The following is a 19,606-nucleotide window of genomic DNA, read 5'->3' on the forward strand; positions in this document are numbered from 1 at the left end:
ATAAGCTGGAGTCACCATCTTACTTCCTTTCCCCTTCTATAGGCATTTCCAAGGATTAAAGGAGTACAATCCAAAGCCTCTGCATGTTAAATACTCTAGGTAACCAACCCTTCCTCTCTGCTTTTGTGGACTGGAGCAGGATTTCCCTGAGTGCCTCACCCCCAGACTCCTCAGTAGATTTCTCTTCAATATCTCCCTTACTGAAAAGGATGATTCTGAGCAAGCACAAAGCAGCTCCTGCCCACCAAGAAGCTAGAGACTCAGTTTCTTAGTGGCATTGCTGCAATAAGGGATCTAAAAAAATCAGGTAAAGTCACTTCAAAGCAAATGGGAGTTAAAAACAAGTAGGATTCTTCAGAGTACCAATTAAGACTTGAAAATCAGGAAGTTGATGTTGCCCACAGGGAAGTGCTGGGAACTCAGAGGGCAGAACTGTAACCTGCTAAGCAATCCTGGGTAAAATATTCCATCTCCTTGTATTGTAGAACAAAGCACCAAAGTTAATGATTTCTAAGGTCCGTCTGGTGCTAAAATTTTAAGATTCTAGCAACAATTTAGAGTATGCAAGGGACTAGTGTTAGGTTTATAGATTTCTCATGAGTAGCCTATTGTCATCAAAAAACATGCATAAACAAGATTAGTCTGTGCTCAAAACAAGTTAAAAAGACATGGCACTCTCATGTATTGTCATGGGAAATTAGTAATAGAAAGCAGTGTAGCCCCATCTATATAAGTTTTAAACGTATAGCACCCTTGGCTATTCTGTTTTTAAATGTTTCAGTCCACATATATATCTGATTCTGAGAAAGCACAAAGCAGCTCCTGCCCCCTAAGAAGCTAAGGACTCCTGGCCTAGCCAGTCCACTTTCTGTTCCTATCAGTGATTCTTCAGGAGATAGTGTCTTACTGGCAGGGCTGCAACAGAGGATCATAAAGATGCACAGAGAGAGAGAGAGAAAGAGAGAGACATGTTAAATGCACATTGTTTGTAATACATGGAAAGGTATCTGAAATATTTTGTGGGGTAATAATTGCAGAAAATATGAATTATCTCATTCTTCCAATCCTAAAGGTCTACTGAGATCTCCATTCTGAGGATGGGACTGGGGAAAGGTAAAAACTCATTTTTTACTTTCAATGGTAAAATAGTTATAATGAATATGTATTATTACTACATCTTCTTCTTTTAAGAGATAGGGTCTCGCTATTGCCTGGGCTGGAGTGCATAATCACAGGTCACTCAAATTCCTGGTCTCAAGCATTCCTCCTACCTCAGTCTGCTGAGTAGCTGGGACTACAAGCATTCGCTACCATGCCCAGCTAATTTTTTTTATTTTTTTGTAGAGATAGGGTCTTGCTATGTCGCCTAGCCAGGCTAATCTTGAACTCGTGGCCTCAAGTGGTCCTCCCACCTTGGCCTCCCAAAGCACTGGGATTACAGGCATAAGCCATTGAGCCCAGCCTCACATTATTCTTACAGTTTAGAAAATGTTTAAAGGAATAACTTGATAAACATAAGAAAACAAAAAATAGACATAGGTATTCAAGCTTTCAGGTTTATAATCTAAGCATATTAAACTCATAAGGGAAAACAAAAATGGAAAAATAATAACCCTGTGTTGTAGAATTTTTTTTTTTTTTTCAAGACATTGTTTCGCTCTTGTCACCCAGCTGAAGTGCAGCAGTGCAATCTCAGCTCACTGCAACCTCCACCTCCCAGGTTCAAGCAATTCTCCTGCCTCAGCCTCCCGAGTAGCTGGGATTACAGGCACCTGCCACCATGCCCAGCTAATTTTTGAATTTTTAGTAGAGATGGGGGGTTTCACCACGTTGGGCAGGCTGGTCTCCAACTCCTGACCTCAAATTATCCGCCCACCTCGGCCTCCCAAAGTGCTGGGATTATAGGTGTGAGCCACCGCACCCAGCTGAATTTTTTATTTTTAATCAAGTGAGACCATGGAAGGTTATAAAATATGTCAGAAATAAAGTTTAATAATAGTAAGTAGAACCTAGTAATTCAGAAGGAAAAATAATTTCATGAAACCAAAATTAGGGAATGTGGAAAATGAGTTAAATAGTAGAATAAGAAGTAGGGAGTATGGTAAACTACAAGATAATGACCTAAAAACAGAGTATAGTCAGCTTCAATATCCTAGACTAGTTACATAATAGCATACAAATTAGGTGACATCTCACCTCCTTTAACAAAAAATCTAAACTTTTAATTTTATTTCTATTGCTATATTATGTGATATTAGAAGAAAGTTATTGCCATCACATGTGCTTACCTGTCCCCCATTTGAGAGTCCAAGTTTTTGACCAACTTGTCTGTTAATTTCAGCCACATTTTCACCTTGATCACTAAAATGTCTGCCTTCCACCCAGCTCAAGAATGCAGGCTGGTGACTCCAGACCACTTCTATAGCTTGATTCTATTCATATAAGAAATGAGAGGAAAAAAGGTTTTCATATACATTTTTCTGGATTCACATGAAAATAAACTATTATTACAATTCACATGTCCAAAAAGAGTTCTATAGATAGTTCTCTGTTATCTACATTTGTTGTAGCATTTAAAAATCTATAATCATTTCCAACACCCAATACTGGTGATGCTAATGAAGCCAATACCCTTATATTCTTATGGCAGCATTATAAATTTAATCAACCCCTTCAGAATTCAAAATGGCAGCAGTCAGTCAATAAACTTAAATAGCAGTTGAGCCACATATAACTATTTGAGCATTTATTCCCAATTAATGATTCAAAGAAAAAAGAAACTATAGCAAAAGCTATCTGTGCAGTATTTTCTATGATAGTGAACACTTGAGACTGTCTTAAATGTCTATCAATAGGGAAATTATTAAATAAGATATAAATTTACTATTTTAACATATACGTTAATAAGTAGAAACATATATCATCTTTAAAAATGTAGCAATATAATTTTAGAATTATGAAACACCAACCAGATGGAGTATACAATCCATATTTATTTACTTATTTATTGGAAGAATAATAAATGCATGTGGCAAAAGCACAAAACGTACAAAAGGGTAAAATGTGAAGCCATGTCTCTGTTCTCAGAGGTAATTACTGCTGTTTCTTCTGTACCCTTCCAGAAACGTTATATTATGCAGCCTCTTAATAACTGCAAGGGCTCATATAACTATGGGAATATAGGTTTTAAAAAAGCAAAATATAACATTTATTCTCATTAAAAAAGCAATTACATTAAAACATGTAAGTTTGTGGCCAAGGACCAAAAAAGGGTTTTCTATGATTAAACAATTACAAACTCATTATAGAGACCTCGGAAAACATATAAACTTGGAAGGAAACAAATGAACTACTGATATTCTCTCCATAAACAAGACAACCATGTGAACAATTTGGTCTATTTCTTGTTAATCCTTTTTTCTATGTGCAAGTTTTTCATATAGTTGTGTTCATATAGGCACAATTTAATATCCTTTTCCACTACTTATATTGCATCATAAGCATTTTCGAACTTTTTTTTTTTTTTGAGACAGGATTTTGCTCTGTTGCCCAGGCTGGAGTGCAGTGGCACAATCATAGGTCACTGTAACTTGAAACTCCTGGGCTCTAGCAATCCTCTCACCTCAGTCTCCTGAGTAGCTGGGAATACAGGCATACACCACCACACCTAGCCATTTTTTTTTTCTATAGAGATGGGATCTCACTATGTTGCTTAGGCTGGTCTTAAGCTCCTGGCCTCAAGTGATCCTCCCACCTCGGCCTCCCAAACTGTCGGGATTACAGGCGTGAGCCACCATGCCCAGCCACATATATCATTTTTAAAATAAAAAGAATTTTATTAATATGTATCAATAATAAAATTTAAAAATCAGCCAGGTGTGGTGGCATACGCCTGTGGTCCCATCTACTCAGGAAGCCGAGGTGGGAGGATCACTTGAGTCAGGGAGGTTGAGGCTACAGTGAGCCATGATAGTGCCATTACACTCCAGCCTGGGCAACAGAGTGAGAACCCGTCACACACACACAAAGACTTATTATATCAGGAAGCTTCAGTGTTATTAATTTATTTATATCAAAATAAATTCATTAAGTTAAAAATATTAGGCCAGGCACAGTGGCTTACATGTGTAATCTTTATACTTTGGGAGACTGAGACAGGAGGATTGTTTGAGCCCAGAAGTTCAAAGCCAGCCTGGGCAACATGGCAAGATCTACATCTTTACAGAACAGTTTTCATAATTTAAAATATTAAATATCAAATTCATTCATTTACATGGAATTTTTTTTTTCCTGAGACAGGATCTCACTGTGTTGCCCAGGCTCGAGTACAGTGGCACAATCACGGCTCACTGCAGCCTTAACCTCCTGGGCTCAAGTGATCTTCCCACCTCAGTCTCTCAAAGTGCTGGGATTACAGGCATGAGCCAACATGCCCAGTCTTTATGTTTCTTGCTTTTTTTTTTTTTTTCTTGAGACGGAGACTCACTCTGTCACCCAGGCTGGAGGGCAGTGGCACAATCTCAGCTCACTGCAACCTCCACCTCCCAGATTCAAGCAATTCTCCTGCCTCAGCCTCCCAAGTAGCTGGGATTACAGGCCCCCACCAAATGCCCGGCTAATTTTTGTATTTTTAGTAGAGATGGGGTTTTACCATGTTGGCCAGGCTGGTCTCGAACTCCTGACCTCAGGTGATCTGCCTGCCTCAGCCTCCCAAAGTGCTGGGATTACAGGTGTGAGCCACCATGGCCAGCTTATGTTTCTTTAAATGAGACAAATTTCAAACAATGTTGGAGCCACTTCTGGGACAATATAACGTACTGGAAATTAACCATGTTATTACAATTTTATATTTAAGAAAGCCATCATCATGTATCACTTAGTTGTGTAATTTTTCTCACAATTTTCACAGAACAGTCCAACTGTTCTGGCTGACAAATTCTTTCAACTGAGTGTATTTTGCCTAGATTTGGAATCAAAAGTCTTAAGTTACCATATCAGCTGTAACCGTGTGAGCTATTACAAGAAGGAAGGTGATCAAGCCCCAGATGCTTTCTGTGGGTTTTCATCAGAGTCAGCAATACATAATCCAGATCAATTCTACTTCATATGAAGAAACTTAAGAGATGGAAATATGAAAGATGCCCTGAAATATCAAAAAAGGAAACTCTACCAGCTCACTGAAAAAAGGAAAAATGAACCTTATTGAGGAGGAAAAATACTTCGAATTATTTATTTGGTCAAAAAGTAGTAACCAGCTCCATAAAGCCACAATATGTGCTCAGTTATATTTAGCAAACTCTGCAGACCAATGTTCTAAGTTAATTTTTATGTCAAAATACTTCACTTGAACCACAGAGCCCTGGCTATTCAGGTAAAGAGAAGAAAGAGACAGCTAGAAAGGAGCGTCTTTTCCAGGAGTCAAATCAAATCAATCAATTAATTGACCTTCTTTGACCCAAACTGAGGTATCAGTATTACCAGGAAATCTGCAGGTAAAACCATCCATCAGAATGCCTTAGGAATGATCAGGTCCAAAGCCTGGGGTATCTCTTGCTAACACAAGGGAAATGAAAATTGTGTGGCCATACCCGAACGGTGATTTAGGTTCGTTTGCATTCACTGTGTATATGAATCCTCTCCCCCTGCTGCAATCACATCAAGTTCTGAGTACAGAGAAGGTAACTTAGTTGAAGCAGTGGTTCTCAACCAGAGGTGATTTTGTCCTTCAGTAGACATCTGACAATGTCTGAAGACCTTTTTGGTTGTCACCGATAGGGGGAGGCAGTACAGGCGTCTACTGGATAGAGGCCAAGGGTGCTGTTAAACATCTTAAAATGTACAGGAGAGCCCCCAAAACAAAGTTATCCAGCTCAAAATGTCAACAGTGCCAAGGTTGAGAAATCCTGACTTAAAGCATCTACTGGGTAGTCAGTCCTGAAATAATGACTTGAGTAAACAAGAGAATACAATACTTGAAACACAGTACAGAGTATATCAAATGTGATGTGTCACATAACACAACAGAGAAGTATTGAAAGGGAAACAAATGTGGGCAACGGAGAATTGGAAAGCTATGTGGAGGAGGTAGGATTATTCCTTTTTAAAGACATGGAATTTGTATGGAAGGAAGAAAAATGACTGAGGGAAGAATGGCATGAGTAAGAGAACAGAAGTGGGAAGGAGATTCATTATAGAAGAAACAGTGAGAACGGTAGATTGGGTGATGCAGAGTGAGCTATAGACAAGAGGGCAAATTAGCTGCATGGCAATGGTACTGGCCTAGGAATGCCAGTTTCCTTACATGTAAAAGTACAGAAATGACCTAGATGCTTAAGGTCTCTATCGTCATTAAAATTCTATGATTCTAGGACAGTAGGTCTCAACTCTTTTGTGCATCCAAGTAGCCTGAATAAATTTTTTAAAATTAAAGATGCCTAAAGCCTATTCCCTAAGATTTTAGGTCTGATTTAATAGGTCTGAGGGTTGATCAGAACATCTGTATTCTTAAAAGCTTCAAGGTAAGTCTGACATAGGCCAGAAAACCATTGTTCCAACCCTTCTTCCCATTACTGCATGATCTGTATTATGCACTCAATGCTTCACCCCAAATAAAGTAATTCAAGTATTAACTCCCAACTTGTGAACCTTTCTGCTTTCATAATTATCTATGGCCTCTAACCCAAGAATTCTGGGAATCTATCCTAGACAACCAGAAATAAAAATGATGTTTTCTAAACAAAGATGTGTTATTTTCAACGTCTGATTAAAATATAGTTTATCACTTCTAATGCCTAAAAATTAAGTACAATCTAAATGGTCAATCATAGTAAACAATTAAATAAATTATGGCAAATTTGTGCTAGAATACTAATTAACAACTTAAAATGATGACCTTTTAACAAAATAAAACACTCATAATAACATTAAATAAAAACACCAGGACACAAAACTGTACGTGTGTATATAGGACCTCATTTATGTTAAAAATAAAGATCAGAAACAAAACTGGAAGATTGGATCCAAACTGTCAACATTAGTCACCTCTAAGTTCTGGGATTATGGGTAACTTATTTTCTTGTTAACAATTTTCCATGCTTTCCAAATTTTCTATAAAACATAAATTCTATAAATTTATATAATTCATCGAGGAATAAATGTATAGATTTACGGAATCTATAAAATAATAAACTTATTACATTGATAATTAGAAAGTAAAGTTGACCTATTCTGCTAATATGGGCTGAACAGAAGCAGCAATTTGTTCCAGGGCTAAAGACATTTACATTTCAAAAAGATATGCATGAATTAATTCTTATAAGTACTTCCCGAAGGCTCAAAATTTAAAACAAAGATCAAGACCACTAAATTCTCAAACAGTGATGAATGTAAGGTAACAACTACATCTTAGGATCAAATTAGAGTTACTGTAAGAAAGCATTCCTACTATTACGTGCAGATTTGAAAACATGTTGAAAAATCCCATCGAAGCTGACAGAGCACTGAACCAACTTCTACCTGGAACTTGGTGACAGTGACTGATTTGTCTCTAGCCATAAAGCCCATCAAAAACCAAAAGATTGTCTACTTAGTGGTAAAAAATAATAACGACGATGATAGGAGGATTCTGCTGAACTCATGTTTTCAATGGACCAAAAATATCTTCCCCTAGGTATGGGGAAGTAACTCAAGTGGAAAGAAGGGATGCTTGAAATTATTGCAAACTCTATTCATTGCATAGATTAGCCACTGGTGGGTACCATGCATCCAGGATTTATGAGGATTTCAAATACGCCGTCCTTTTGCCCCCATAAGTACACTGAAACTCGTGAGACCATGTGCCTCTATTTTTAATTATGAAAATATGGACGCTGTATCTCCACCAGTGGTTAGAACTGTGAAACATCCTAACCACAACGTCCAGAAGGGCGACTGATCGCAGAGCTTCAAGTGATCTTAACTACGTTATGTGTTCCTAACACACTACAGCTGTGTTCCGCGTCAGCGACGCAGGGCAGAACCATCATTGTATTAACCTTTCCCGCTCATGGGACGCGGTGCTTAGTCCCCGGGAACCGACAGGGGCTCCGCCAACAACTCTGCGTCCCTCTCTCGCGGCCCGGACGGCAGCAGCGCAGGTTAACTGGAAATGGCTGGCAAGGAAAACACCTTTTAAAATAATAAAAACAAACCACTTCTCAGGAGCTTTTCCAGCCTGGAATAAGGAATATTTATAAAAACAGTGGTAGAATATTAGGACGTTTCTAGGTCCAGTTTCACCAAGTGAAAAGACCTGGGATAAGACGAGCCCAGGGCTGCACTGGACTTGCGGGATCCAGAGACTACCCAGAAGGGCCCTGCCGTCGAGGGACCCTGATCTCTGCGCGCTTCGGCGGCGCCCGGGTGGCAGCCGGTGTCCCGCCGCGTCCCTGAGAGGCTTCGGCCTCGTCCGACCCCAGGCTGAAGATCAGGTGGCCCGGGGCCGGCAGGTTACCTGCAGCAGATGCAGCTGGGCCACGAGACGCCGCGGCAGGTGGAGGAAGCAGTCGCGAGCGTTGGTGAAGGCCACAGTTACTGCCGCCCCGCCTCCCCCAGCACCCGCCAGGCGATCGCTGCCCCACATCGTCCCGGAGCGTCGCTCTGGGTTCGCCCACCCTAGCGCCGCAAAGGACCCGGGACCCGGCAGGCCGAGGACGTCGGAGCCGGAGGAGATCGATCGGCCCCGCCCCCTGCGGCCCCGCCCCCTCTCCCCGCTGAGCGTCCTGCCGTAAGCCTGTAGTGGGTGGGACAAGAAAGCTTCTGTCACCCACCGCGCCTCTCCGCCGAGCCGCTCGGGGGCGGCACCTAGTTCATCAAATCTTCGCACGCAGGAAACGATGGCCGACGCTGTCGATTCTCCAGCCAATCCTGGCACGCCTTAACTCATCCCGCTCTCTTATTGGATAAAAGGGAGCTCAGCAGGGCGGATGTTGTCCTCCCTGCGAGGATCAAAGTAGGCAAGATGGCGTCGAGCGGCGGGGAGCTAGGGAGTTTATTTGATCACCACGTCCAGAGGGCGGTATGCGACACGCGGGCCAAATATCGGGAGGGACGACGGCCTCGTGCTGTGAAGGTAAAGTGATTTTGGTTTCATTCGCTCTCCTCGGTAGCTTTATGTGAGTGCTAGCGCCATATGACCAGCCTACGGAAATAAAGGCACGACAAGGCTTCCGTCAGATCTGTCTCTCGTTAGAGCTGGCGTGAAGAACCCTCGGTCAGGTACCAAAGATTCTCACGACCCTTTTGGCCAACTATTAGAACATCAACTCCACGAGAATAGGACTTGGTTTTAGTCATTGGATCTTCTGTGTTTACAGTACTACTTGGCACAGGTAAGCACTCGGTGAATATTCGTTGAGTGATTGTTCCCAGTGACTTCTACCGACTCAATTTCTGGAAAAAAATGTCGACTGAAGGTAGTCTGTTATATGCCTTAGGTAGCCTCTCACATGGACTGTTATTCTTTATGCAGAAGGAATGGCAGAAATTTCATTTTGTGTTTTTTTGCTGACTGGGTTGAACAGATTATTTCTTGTTTTCAAAGTTCTCTTTAAAAAAAAAAATAGAGGCAGATTCGTCCTAGGCTTATTTGCGAAATACGTTTAATAACTCTGCATTTCTTTCAGGTATATACAATCAATTTGGAATCTCAGTACTTATTAATACAAGGAGTTCCTGCTGTGGGAGTCATGAAGGAATTAGTTGAGCGATTCGCTTTATATGGTGCAATTGAACAGTACAATGCTCTAGATGAATACCCAGCAGAAGACTTTACTGAAGTTTATCTTATTAAATTTATGAACTTACAAAGTGCAAGGTAATGTGCAAGTTAAGCAATGACTCATTTCCTCATTTCCTCCATTCATATTTCTGTCATTTTGGCCCCAAGTTTCCCTCATTCATACCTGAATTACCCCAAAACGTAATCTAGCATATCTTCCTCCAGCCTTTTTAAAAGTTAACTTTACTGAAACACTGTATCCACCACATCATTCCCATGCTTAACAATTTAATGTCCTGTAGCTTGGTAGAGTAGAAGTTGGGTTTGGCCAGGCACGGTGGCTCACGCCTGCAATCCCAGCACTCTGGGAGACCGAGGTGGGCGGATCACGAGGTCAGGAGTTTGAGACCAGCCTGGCCAACATGGTGAAACCCCCCTCTCTACTAAAAATACAAAATTAGCTGGGTCTAGTGGCGCAGGCCTGTAATCCCAGCTACTCGGGAGGCTGAGGCAGGAGAATCGCTTGAACCCGGGAGGCAGAGGTTGCAGTGAGCCGAGATTGCGCCATTGCACTCCAGACAGGGCAACAAGAGGGAAGCTCTGCCTCAAAAAAAAAAAAAAAAAAAAAATTTGGGTTTGAAGCCTGGGCGTGGTGACTCACGCCTGTAATCCCAGCACTTTGGGAGACTGAGGCAGGCAGATCACTTGAGGTCAGGGGTTCAAGACAAGCCTGGCCAACATGATGGAAACCCCTCCTCTACTAAAAATACAAAAATTAGCCGGGTGTGGTGGTGCGGACCTGTAGTCCCAGCTACTCAGGTGGCTGAGGCATGGGAATCGCTTGAACCTGGGAGGTGGAGATTGCAATGAGCAGAGATCATGCCACTGCACTCCAGCCTGGATGACAGAACAAGGCTCTGTCTCAAAAAAAAAAAAAAAAAAAAATTCTGGTTTGACGCCAGGCACGTGGCTCACACCTGTAATCCCAGCACTTTGGGAGGTCAAGGTAGGTGGATCACTTGAGGTCAGAAGTTCAAGACCAGTCTGGCCAACATGGTGAAACCCTCACTCTACTAAATACAAAAATTAGCCGGCTGTGTTGGTGCAAACCTTTAATCCCAGCTCCTGGGGAGGCTGAGGCACAAGGATCACTTGAACCCAGAAAGTGGAGGTTGCAGTGAGCCAAGATCATGCCATTGCACTCCAGCCTGGGCAAGAGTGAGACTGTCTCAAAAAAAAAAAAAAAAAAGTTGGATTTGATCCCAGCACTTTGGAAGGCCAAGGTAGGCAGATTGCTTGAGCCCAGGAGTTCGAGACCAGACTGGCCAACATGGCCAGTATTTTGTATTTTGTAAAAATACAAAAATCAAGCTGGGCGTGTTGGTAGTTCCAGCTACTTGGGAGGCCGAGGTAGGAGAATCAGTTGAGCCCAGGAGGTGGAGGTTGCAGTGAGTCTTATGGGCCACTACACTCCATCCTGGGTGATGGAGTGAGACTCTGTCTCAAAAGAAAAAAAAAGTTGGGTTTGGAGTAAGTTTTCCAGTTCCACTGCTTACTAGCTTCATGATCTTGGGCAAGTTATTTAACCTGTTTAAGTTTTTCCTCTTCCATAAAATCTGTATGGTAAAGGGACCTATCTACTTCTTGGGGTTGTATGAGGATGAAATGAGATAATCCATATAAAGGTGTATCCTGGTCAGAATACAGTAAACATTAGCTATTGTGGTTTCTACTGTTACTCCTTTCTGCAAACTGACTCAGTTTTTTCCAGCCTTCTATGTGACATAAATCCTCTGCTCCAAAAAGGCTGAAGTATGCAGTGCCTTATCTATTTTTATATTGATCTCTGTTCTCCTCACTAATCTGCTCTGAGACCCATCCTTCTCTGGCTATTACAATTCACATTTTCTTTCTTGTGCTATCAGTAGAACTCATAGTCTACCACAAAAGCACTTGATTTTACTGGGTCATGTGTGGTTTTCTCAGGCTGCTGTTATATGTAATTTCACTTTCTTAACCAACCTGCCAGCTCCCATGGTTAGGGAAACATTTTCTAGAGCTTTTCTGTTTTCTATAGTACGTAGTCTAGTAGGCTCTGAAGTAAGACATCTGGATTTGAATCCTTGCTCCTCAAACCAGATTATGAGCATGGCTAAGTTACATAATGTCCCAGTGCTTCAGTTTCATTACAGTGTTGTTTTTAGGTGTTAATTCAAGTGAAGCGCTTATGACATTGCCTGGCATATGGTGAAATCTCAACAAGTATTTATCATTATCGCTGGATATAGAAGTAGTTAAATTTATTGTAGTACCTGGCCAGTCATAGATGTTTAGTAAGTATTTATTGACTGAATAACATTCTTCTCATTTTCTCATTGTTATATATTTAATAGTTCCTCAGTTATTGAATGTTTTATGATTATAGTATCTTTCATCTGATTTTTAAGGCATGAATCCCATCACAGAAATACATAGTGCTGAAAAAGCTTAATTGGGTATGAACTAACTCTTCAGGGCCACAGAGAAAAGCTCCATTTTATGACCACAGTTTACATACTTCAGGCCAACCAGCTGGGTCCTTAGTTGTTTAAAGACTAGGGAACAAAGAGGCTCAAAGGGAAGGAAAGGGGAGGCTCTACGAGTACATACTCGATCAATGGGATGAATACTGTCCACAAGCAGAGCATCTTAATTCCCAATCCACAGGATATATATACACGTAGCAAAAGCTGGACTTTGCTCTTTAGATCCAGATATTGCATACTAGTTAAGCTTTCATCCCAAGTAAATCTAGATTAAAAAACTATGCTATCTTGTATTTCCATTCAGGACAGCCAAGAGAAAAATGGATGAACAGAGTTTCTTCGGTGGATTGCTTCATGTGTGCTATGCTCCAGAATTTGAAACAGTTGAAGAAACTAGAAAAAAACTACAAATGCGGAAGGCATATGTAGTAAAAACTACTGAAAATAAAGGTATGGAAAGCATATTGCTAAATGCCTCCTGTGTGTCAGGCACTCTGCCAGGTGTGTCATCATGCAATTCCCAGTCTAGTGGTAGGAGAGGCAAGTAAACCATCACAGTATTCAGTAACTGTAAACCACAGGGTTCTCTGCAGCACACTACATAATCTGGGTTGAGAAGGGAGAAATATTGGTTCATAGAAGACTTCCTATAGTATGTGAGAAGTGGCTGAATTTTAAAGGATAAGTAGACATTAACTAAATGGGAGAGGAAAAGATGGAAAGGCAAGCCAGGCAAGATGTTTAAATGTTTAGAGGAATAAATGAGCATCATGCATTTAAGGAACTTTAATTAATACAGTATAACCAAAGCCCAAAGGTTTCAGTGAGAGATAAGTTTAGAAAAGTGGGTAAGAAGTGAATCATGGAGGGCCTTGTGTCCCATGCTAAGGAATTAAGGCTTTGACCAGAATGCAGTGAGAAGCAGGTATGATTTGCAGTTGTCAAATCATATAGTTGTCACTGCTAATCATGGAGAAGTTCTACTTTTGACCAGCAATTGGCTAAATGCCCCCACATGCCTCTTCTACCAGATAGTGATGGAGAGAAATAAAGTGGGAAAACTCTTGGAAAACTTACTCAGAAATCTGGTAAGAGAGCTGTTGAGAATCCCCAGTCATCTATAGACATTGAACTCTAACTTGTAAGATAAGTAAATAAATAGCACCAGGAAAACTTGTATGTTTGTGTGGCAAAGGAAATTATAAAATATTAATGTGGAGAAAGACCTTTGACATTATCTGACCTGGGTCCCAAGTTTTCTGGGTGAGGAAACTAAGTCTCAGAAAGTTTGTGACCGGCCTATATTATTAGAGATGAATTAAAGACAAAATAAGGATTAAAACCCAAGCTTTGGACTCTGTCCAGAGTTTACTTTTTAACTGCTTTAATCATCTCAGTGTTGGTGACAGCCTAGGATTATCTTCATTATTTGCTCCCCTTCCTCTTAAGACCTTTTTGCTGTGCTGCTGACGTCAGAATTAAACTATGACTTGTTTGGCCTTGGACACTTTAGTTAAGCTCTCTTTCATCTGCAGCATTCTAGCCTCTACAAGATGCATTTGTATACGTGGTCTTACTTTTCAAAAACTCTTATTATGGAAATTTCAAAACACACAGGCAGAGAGACTAAGTTAACATATCTCCCATGTATTAATATTAACATTAACAATCATCAACACATAGCCAATTTCATCTTTACCACATCTTCCATACTCCATTCCTGTTGTAGTCTGCTTTTGGGAGAGTAAACCAGGGAAGAGGCCCTTGCCAGCCCTAGAAGTGGGACAAGCATATTGCTTTCTTTAGTAACTAACAAACACAAGCTAAGGAGCATGATACATCCAGATAGTGGAATACTCTGAAATTGAAAAAAAAAAAAAAAAAAAAAACCTTTCTATATAATGATGAAAAACCTCTGTAAGATCTACAGTGAAATGGAAAATGCGGAGGTGCACAGAAATGCGTATTACAGGTTATCTTAAAGTGGGGAGAAAAAGAATGGGAGGAAGGAGGTGGCAAAGTGAGACATATTGAACAGATAAATAGAAAACAATAGTGATTACTTATGGGGATGAAACCAGACCCATGGAGAGCAAGGAAAGGGTGACACTTGATGCTATATATCTTTTTATCCGTTTTAGGTTTTAAACCATGTGAATATATACCCTTCTCAAGAAATAATTTTTTTGGAGTAGAATTTGTTAACATTTTTAAGTGATTTTTAAAAATTATATGATTCTGAATGATGAAAACAATAAACCACTTCTGTTTCCCTTTCCCTCAACTTTTAAATTGTAATATAAAGACCATTACGTGACAAAGAAGAAATTGGTTACAGAGCATAAAGACACAGAGGATTTTAGAGAAGACTTGCACTCAGAGATGTCTGGATTTTGTAAAGCTGCAGAAGCTCTGAACACTTCTGCAGGGAACTCAAATCCTTATCTTCCATATTCCTGTGAATTGCCTTTATGTTATTTCTCCTCAAAATGTATGTGTTCATCCAGGGGACCTGTAGACAGAGCATCAGACTCCTCTAAGGATGGTAGAAACCATCATAAAACAATGGGGCATTATAACCACAATGACTCTTTGCGGAAAACACAGATAAACTCTTTGAAAAACTCAGTGGCCTGCCCTGGTGCACAAAAGGCTATTACGTCTTCAGAGGCAGTTGACAGATTCATGCCTAGGACAACACAACTGCAGGAGCGCAAAAGAAGAAGAGAAGATGATCGTAAACTTGGAACTTTTCTTGAAACAAACCCAAGTAGTAATGAGATTATGATTGGACCTCTGTTACCAGACATCTCTAAAGTGGATATGCACGATGACTCATTGAATACAACGGCGAATTTAATTCGGCATAAACTTAAAGAGGTAAGGTTATTTTTAAAAAACTATTCTAAGACACGATTTGGTTATAGGATTAAATGGAGAATTATTTGTGGGAACAATAGTACTCTAATTTTTTTCACTTTTTAGTGTTTTGATGTGTTTTTCTACAGTGTTCTGTTGAAATAACTGAATTTGGCTAACATTTTATTTGCTTTAAACTGTTAATACTTGCTTTAAACAATGAACAGACATTTTATATCACTGTAGATACAAAATATTAAAGCAGTGGTTTCAGCCAATTAAACCAATCTGTGAGAGTGGAGCCCAGGCCTGCCATTTTTGTTAAAAGCTCCCCAGGTAGTTCTAATATGAGCCAAAGTTGAGAAGCAAAAGTATTGTAAATTATTTCTCTCAAATTTAGAGTTATTACAGTTTATATCAAATTCAAAATGCTTAATTTGCTTTTGTGATAAAGAGCAATAGAAGGTGGTGAGATTTCTAAAAATTAGGCCTCCAGGTATGCATTTCAAATGTAGACTTCTTAAATGATCGGGACCAGATTGTGCTGCCTAGGTAGTCTGTTTTTTTTTTTAATGTCATTTACATAATCATTTTCCATTTCCTAAGCACAAATAAAGTTAACATCTGAGTTAGCTTTTGAAAGACACCTTTTTGTGGGGTAGGGGCTACTGTTACAAATCATAAACTGAGGGTTATGACATTCTCTTATACTTACTCCAAGATGCAGAAAGTGCTTTTCACATAGTTTTACTCATAATTTACAATGTGATTAAGGGAGGCTAAGGTAGCTTAATTTCATATATGTACATTTTTTACCTAAAAATATCTGATTAAAGGTATTATTTAATAATAATTAAAATCCGTGGGCACAGTTTTGAAGCCTTCTTTAGTTTTTCAGTTTAGGCTGGGCCCAGTGGCTCACACCAATAACTTCAGCACTTTGGGAGGCTGAGGTGAGCAGATTGCTTGAGCCCAGGAGTCTGAGACCAGCCTGACCAATGTGATGAAACCCCATCTTTACCATAAATATACAAAAATTAGCCAGGCGTGGTGGTGAACTCTTGTAGCTACTTGGGAAGCTTAGGTGGAAGGGTACTTGAGTCTGGGAGGTGGAGGTTGCAGTGAGCCAAGATCATGCCACTGCACTCCAGCCTGGGTGACAGTGTGAGACCCTGTCTCAAAAAAAAAGGTTTTCAGTTTGTGCTGCCACCCTTACTTCCTTCCTTCAGTTACAGCTGAACTGAGGCATAGACAAAGATACATACCTGTCTCAACCAGAGCTGATTACATTTTCAAGATAAACGTGTGAAGTCCAAATTCTAGGTCCAGAAATAGAACAACAAAAAAAAGATATTAAATACAGTTTACTATAGTTTCTAATAATTTTCCATTTCAAATGAAGACTCTTACTTTGCTTTGACTTATTGTATACTCTTTGTACACTCTTTTTCTGATAGTGTGTTTGCTTTTCCTTTTTCTCCCAGGAAATTGAGGATTATACTGCTTCCTGCTCATTTCTCCAAACGTTTTCATCCCCCCAAATCTATCAAACATTATCAGTGTTTCAAGAATGCAAAACCAGGATATCTATCTGAATCCGTAATATAACAAGTGTCTTTAGATCTATAAAGGAATGTTAAAGTAGAGCATATGTTCACTTTTCTTCCTCCAAATTTTTTTTCTTTTTAAATAGCTTTAGAAATTTTACTGTCATCAGTGTTCAAACGGAAAACTCCACTCTGTGCCTAGGTCATAGGCTGTACCTTGAACTTAGGCCAACTCTGCCTCGAAAGTGACATCAAGGATTGAACTATTGGATGTAGTCTTACCTCTTCTAATAGCTTATTTACTCCTGTGCTATAGAAACTAAGTTTTAATGGTTCTTTTTTTTTTTAATTAGGTAATTTCATCTGTGCCAAAGCCTCCAGAGGACAAACCAGAAGATGTACATACAAGTCATCCACTAAAACGAAGAAGAATATAGAGTGCCAGCAGCAACTTAGTATTTTCTAAAAAGAACATTTATTATTTATTTTTAGCCTGTCATTTTAATTCTTCAAGAGATTTTACTGCTGGTATTTTTTAATGCACTCCTCTTTGTAATTTCATTGAAGCTATTTGTCTAAAGTCATTTCTTTGTTTTTTTGGAGATGGAGTCTTGCTCTGTTGCCCAGGCTGGAATGCAGTGGCGTGATCTCGGCTCACTGCAACCTCCGCCTCCCGGGTTCAAGCGATTCTCCTGCCTCAGCCTCCTGAGTATCTGGGATTACAGGCGTGCACCACCATGCCTGGCTAAGTTTTGTGTTTTTTTAGTAGAGATGGGTTTTCACCATATTGGTCAGGCTGGTCTCGAACTCCTGACCTCGTGATACACCTGCCTCAGCCTCCCAAAGGCATGAGCCACCGCGCCTGGCCCATTTCTTCTTTTTCTGACCCATACTTAATGTTGCAGAAACTATTCTTGTCATAACATTATCTCTCATGTACAGTAATTATATATAAATTAATTGAAGCAAATATGGAAACTTTACAATAGAAATAAAGATAGGCAGCCAGCGTCTGTTTCCAATTATAATACAAGTATTGAATGAACCATTGAAACACTAGAAGTCAGGATGTTTCCGAATGCCAGGGTTTCAAAATCAAGACAATTCTATGAAGTAAAAAGTAGATTAACTATTAGAACAAAGCTGAAATTAGAATCTTATATGCTTTAAATAACTTTTAAGAATTTGCTTGACCTGTGGCAATCCAAAAATACATCAGTATTTATAAATTCTAGACTTCTGTTACTACTTCTGGCATATCCACACTTTTTTCTGTTAGTGGATTACATAATTGGAAATTTCAGTACATCTAGGCTGTCTCTATTTTCTTTTTCTTTTTTTATTTTTAGTAGAGACAGGGTCTCACTGTGTTGCCCAGGCAGGTATTGAACTCCTGGACTCAAGTGATCCACCCACCTCGGCCTCCCAAAGTACTAGGATTACAGGTGTGACCCACTGTGCCTGGCCATTTTCTTTACTGATAAAAATAACTTGAGAAGGTCCATACCATGGTGTGTTGTTTTCATTTCTCCCTATCTTTAATGGCCTCTTGCCTAGTGGATTGAATTTGAACATACCAGTTAATAAGGTTCAATTTCAGCTATGATGTACTTGTAGCAGGACAAGCTGCAGACAAAACCCCGCAGACACCGGGTTATAGAAGGAAGAGGCTTTATTCGGCCAGGAGCGTCGGCAGACTTGTGTCTCAAGAACCGTGCTCCCTGAAGAAAAAGTTCCTGGTCCTTTTAAGGGCTTACAACTCTAAGAGGGTCTGCGTGAAAGGGTTGTGATAGACGGAGCAAGTGATCTATAGGCAACACATGGTTAGAGTTGGGGGGTTAATCTTTAACCTCAGGCCTGGTCAGTGGCGTCGGTTGGTTTTGCCACTGGCTCCATTCCTGTTGTTTTTCAGCTTTTACTCCCTCCTCCTCTTGAGAGATGGGAGACAGGAAGAGAAATGGCCTCTCTCCTCACACTGATCCAAATTAACTAGGATGGCTCCAAGTGGTAGATGGTACTAACAGCAAGCTGCAGATAAGGAGGGTAGGCCCTACTTCCATGTGAGGTAATTAGATACAGTTTTTGCTGAAATCTCAGGTAAAGGATATATTAGAGACCTAAGCATAGAATTGGAAGGAGCAAATTGCTGTCTGGTTCAGGCTTCTCAGACTATAAGTTGCTATGATCTCCACCTCAGGATCTTGTTAAAATGCAGATTCTGGTGGTGGTGGTGGCCAGGGGCTGTGGGGAGGGAAAATGAGGAGTTACGGTTTAATGGGTATAGAATTTCAGTTTTGGAAGATGAAAAGAGTTCTAGAGATCTGTTGCATGACAAACGTTACCTGACAGTTAAGGAGAGGAGCTGCTAAATGGGTCGTGTGTTTCTGAATGGGTTCCTGACAGTCCTGTGACCATGCGGAAGGCAGCACTCCTCATCCCCACCAACATAATTCATCATGAGGAGAGAAAGAAAGAAACCTTTGTGGTGTCAAGCAGCAAAACAAAACAAAAAGATTAAAATTAAGTTGGTTTGGGTGGGGCCTGAGATTCTGCATTTTTCCCAAGTCCCTAGATGCCAGTGCTGCTGGTGCACAGACCATCTTTGAATAGCAAAGTTCTAGATAACTGGGCTACAGATGAACTCTGGAAGCAGCTGAAGAACTGTTGGCTGTTCCATCCTAAGCGGTTACTCTGATCTAGTCCATTATGCTATATACTGTTTTCGCCCATCTCTTTTCAGATTGGAAGCCTTCCTTTTACACATTGCTTTTTACCACGTTTCCAGAAAGTTAAAATGCGGGGTAGAGGGAATAAACTACAGGGGGACAAATAAATTAAAGAGATGAGTTGAGGTGGATAAGGATAGCTTAATAACATGCAAGCTAATTTACAAAATTTCCATATAGGTTATTTTGGGC

At 40.3% G+C, this 19,606-nt stretch overlaps 2 protein-coding genes across 8 annotated transcripts in view; one reads left to right on the top strand and one right to left on the bottom strand.

Moving 5' to 3' along the window:
* Positions 1-8,689, bottom strand: part of PEX1 (peroxisomal biogenesis factor 1) — a 41,290-nt gene extending 32,601 nt beyond the window's left edge. For 3 of the 6 annotated variants that reach the window (XM_003809737.5, XM_055114705.2, XM_034964446.3), the window contains exons 1-2: positions 8,492-8,689; positions 2,289-2,432 (exon numbers count right to left, since the gene is read on the bottom strand). In XM_003809737.5, coding sequence (XP_003809785.1) covers positions 2,289-2,432; positions 8,492-8,620 — 273 coding nt within the window. In that variant the 5' untranslated portion in view covers positions 8,621-8,689. Of the gene's footprint in view, positions 1-2,288; positions 2,433-5,588; positions 5,798-8,491 lie in introns of all 6 variants that reach the window. The other 3 variants (XM_008962005.5, XM_034964444.3, XM_055114706.2) reach the window with 2 other exon arrangements.
* RBM48 (RNA binding motif protein 48) lies at positions 8,548-17,697 on the top strand. Of its 2 annotated transcripts, none has more exons than XM_003809736.6 (5): positions 8,548-9,109; positions 9,663-9,853; positions 12,587-12,732; positions 14,588-15,162; positions 17,042-17,697. In XM_003809736.6, the coding sequence occupies exons 1-5, from the start codon at positions 8,999-9,001 to the stop codon at positions 17,123-17,125; spliced, it is 1,107 nt and encodes a 368-aa protein (XP_003809784.1). In that variant the 5' UTR covers positions 8,548-8,998; the 3' UTR covers positions 17,126-17,697. The 2 variants fall into 2 exon arrangements, with proteins under 2 accessions (XP_003809784.1, XP_054970682.1); XM_055114707.2 differs by lacking the exon at positions 8,548-9,109 and adding an exon at positions 9,126-9,368.
* The last annotated feature ends 1,909 nt before the right edge of the window (positions 17,698-19,606 follow it).

This window comes from Pan paniscus, chromosome 6, assembly GCF_029289425.2.
Source record: "Pan paniscus chromosome 6, NHGRI_mPanPan1-v2.0_pri, whole genome shotgun sequence".
Taxonomy (NCBI): domain Eukaryota; kingdom Metazoa; phylum Chordata; class Mammalia; order Primates; family Hominidae; genus Pan; species Pan paniscus.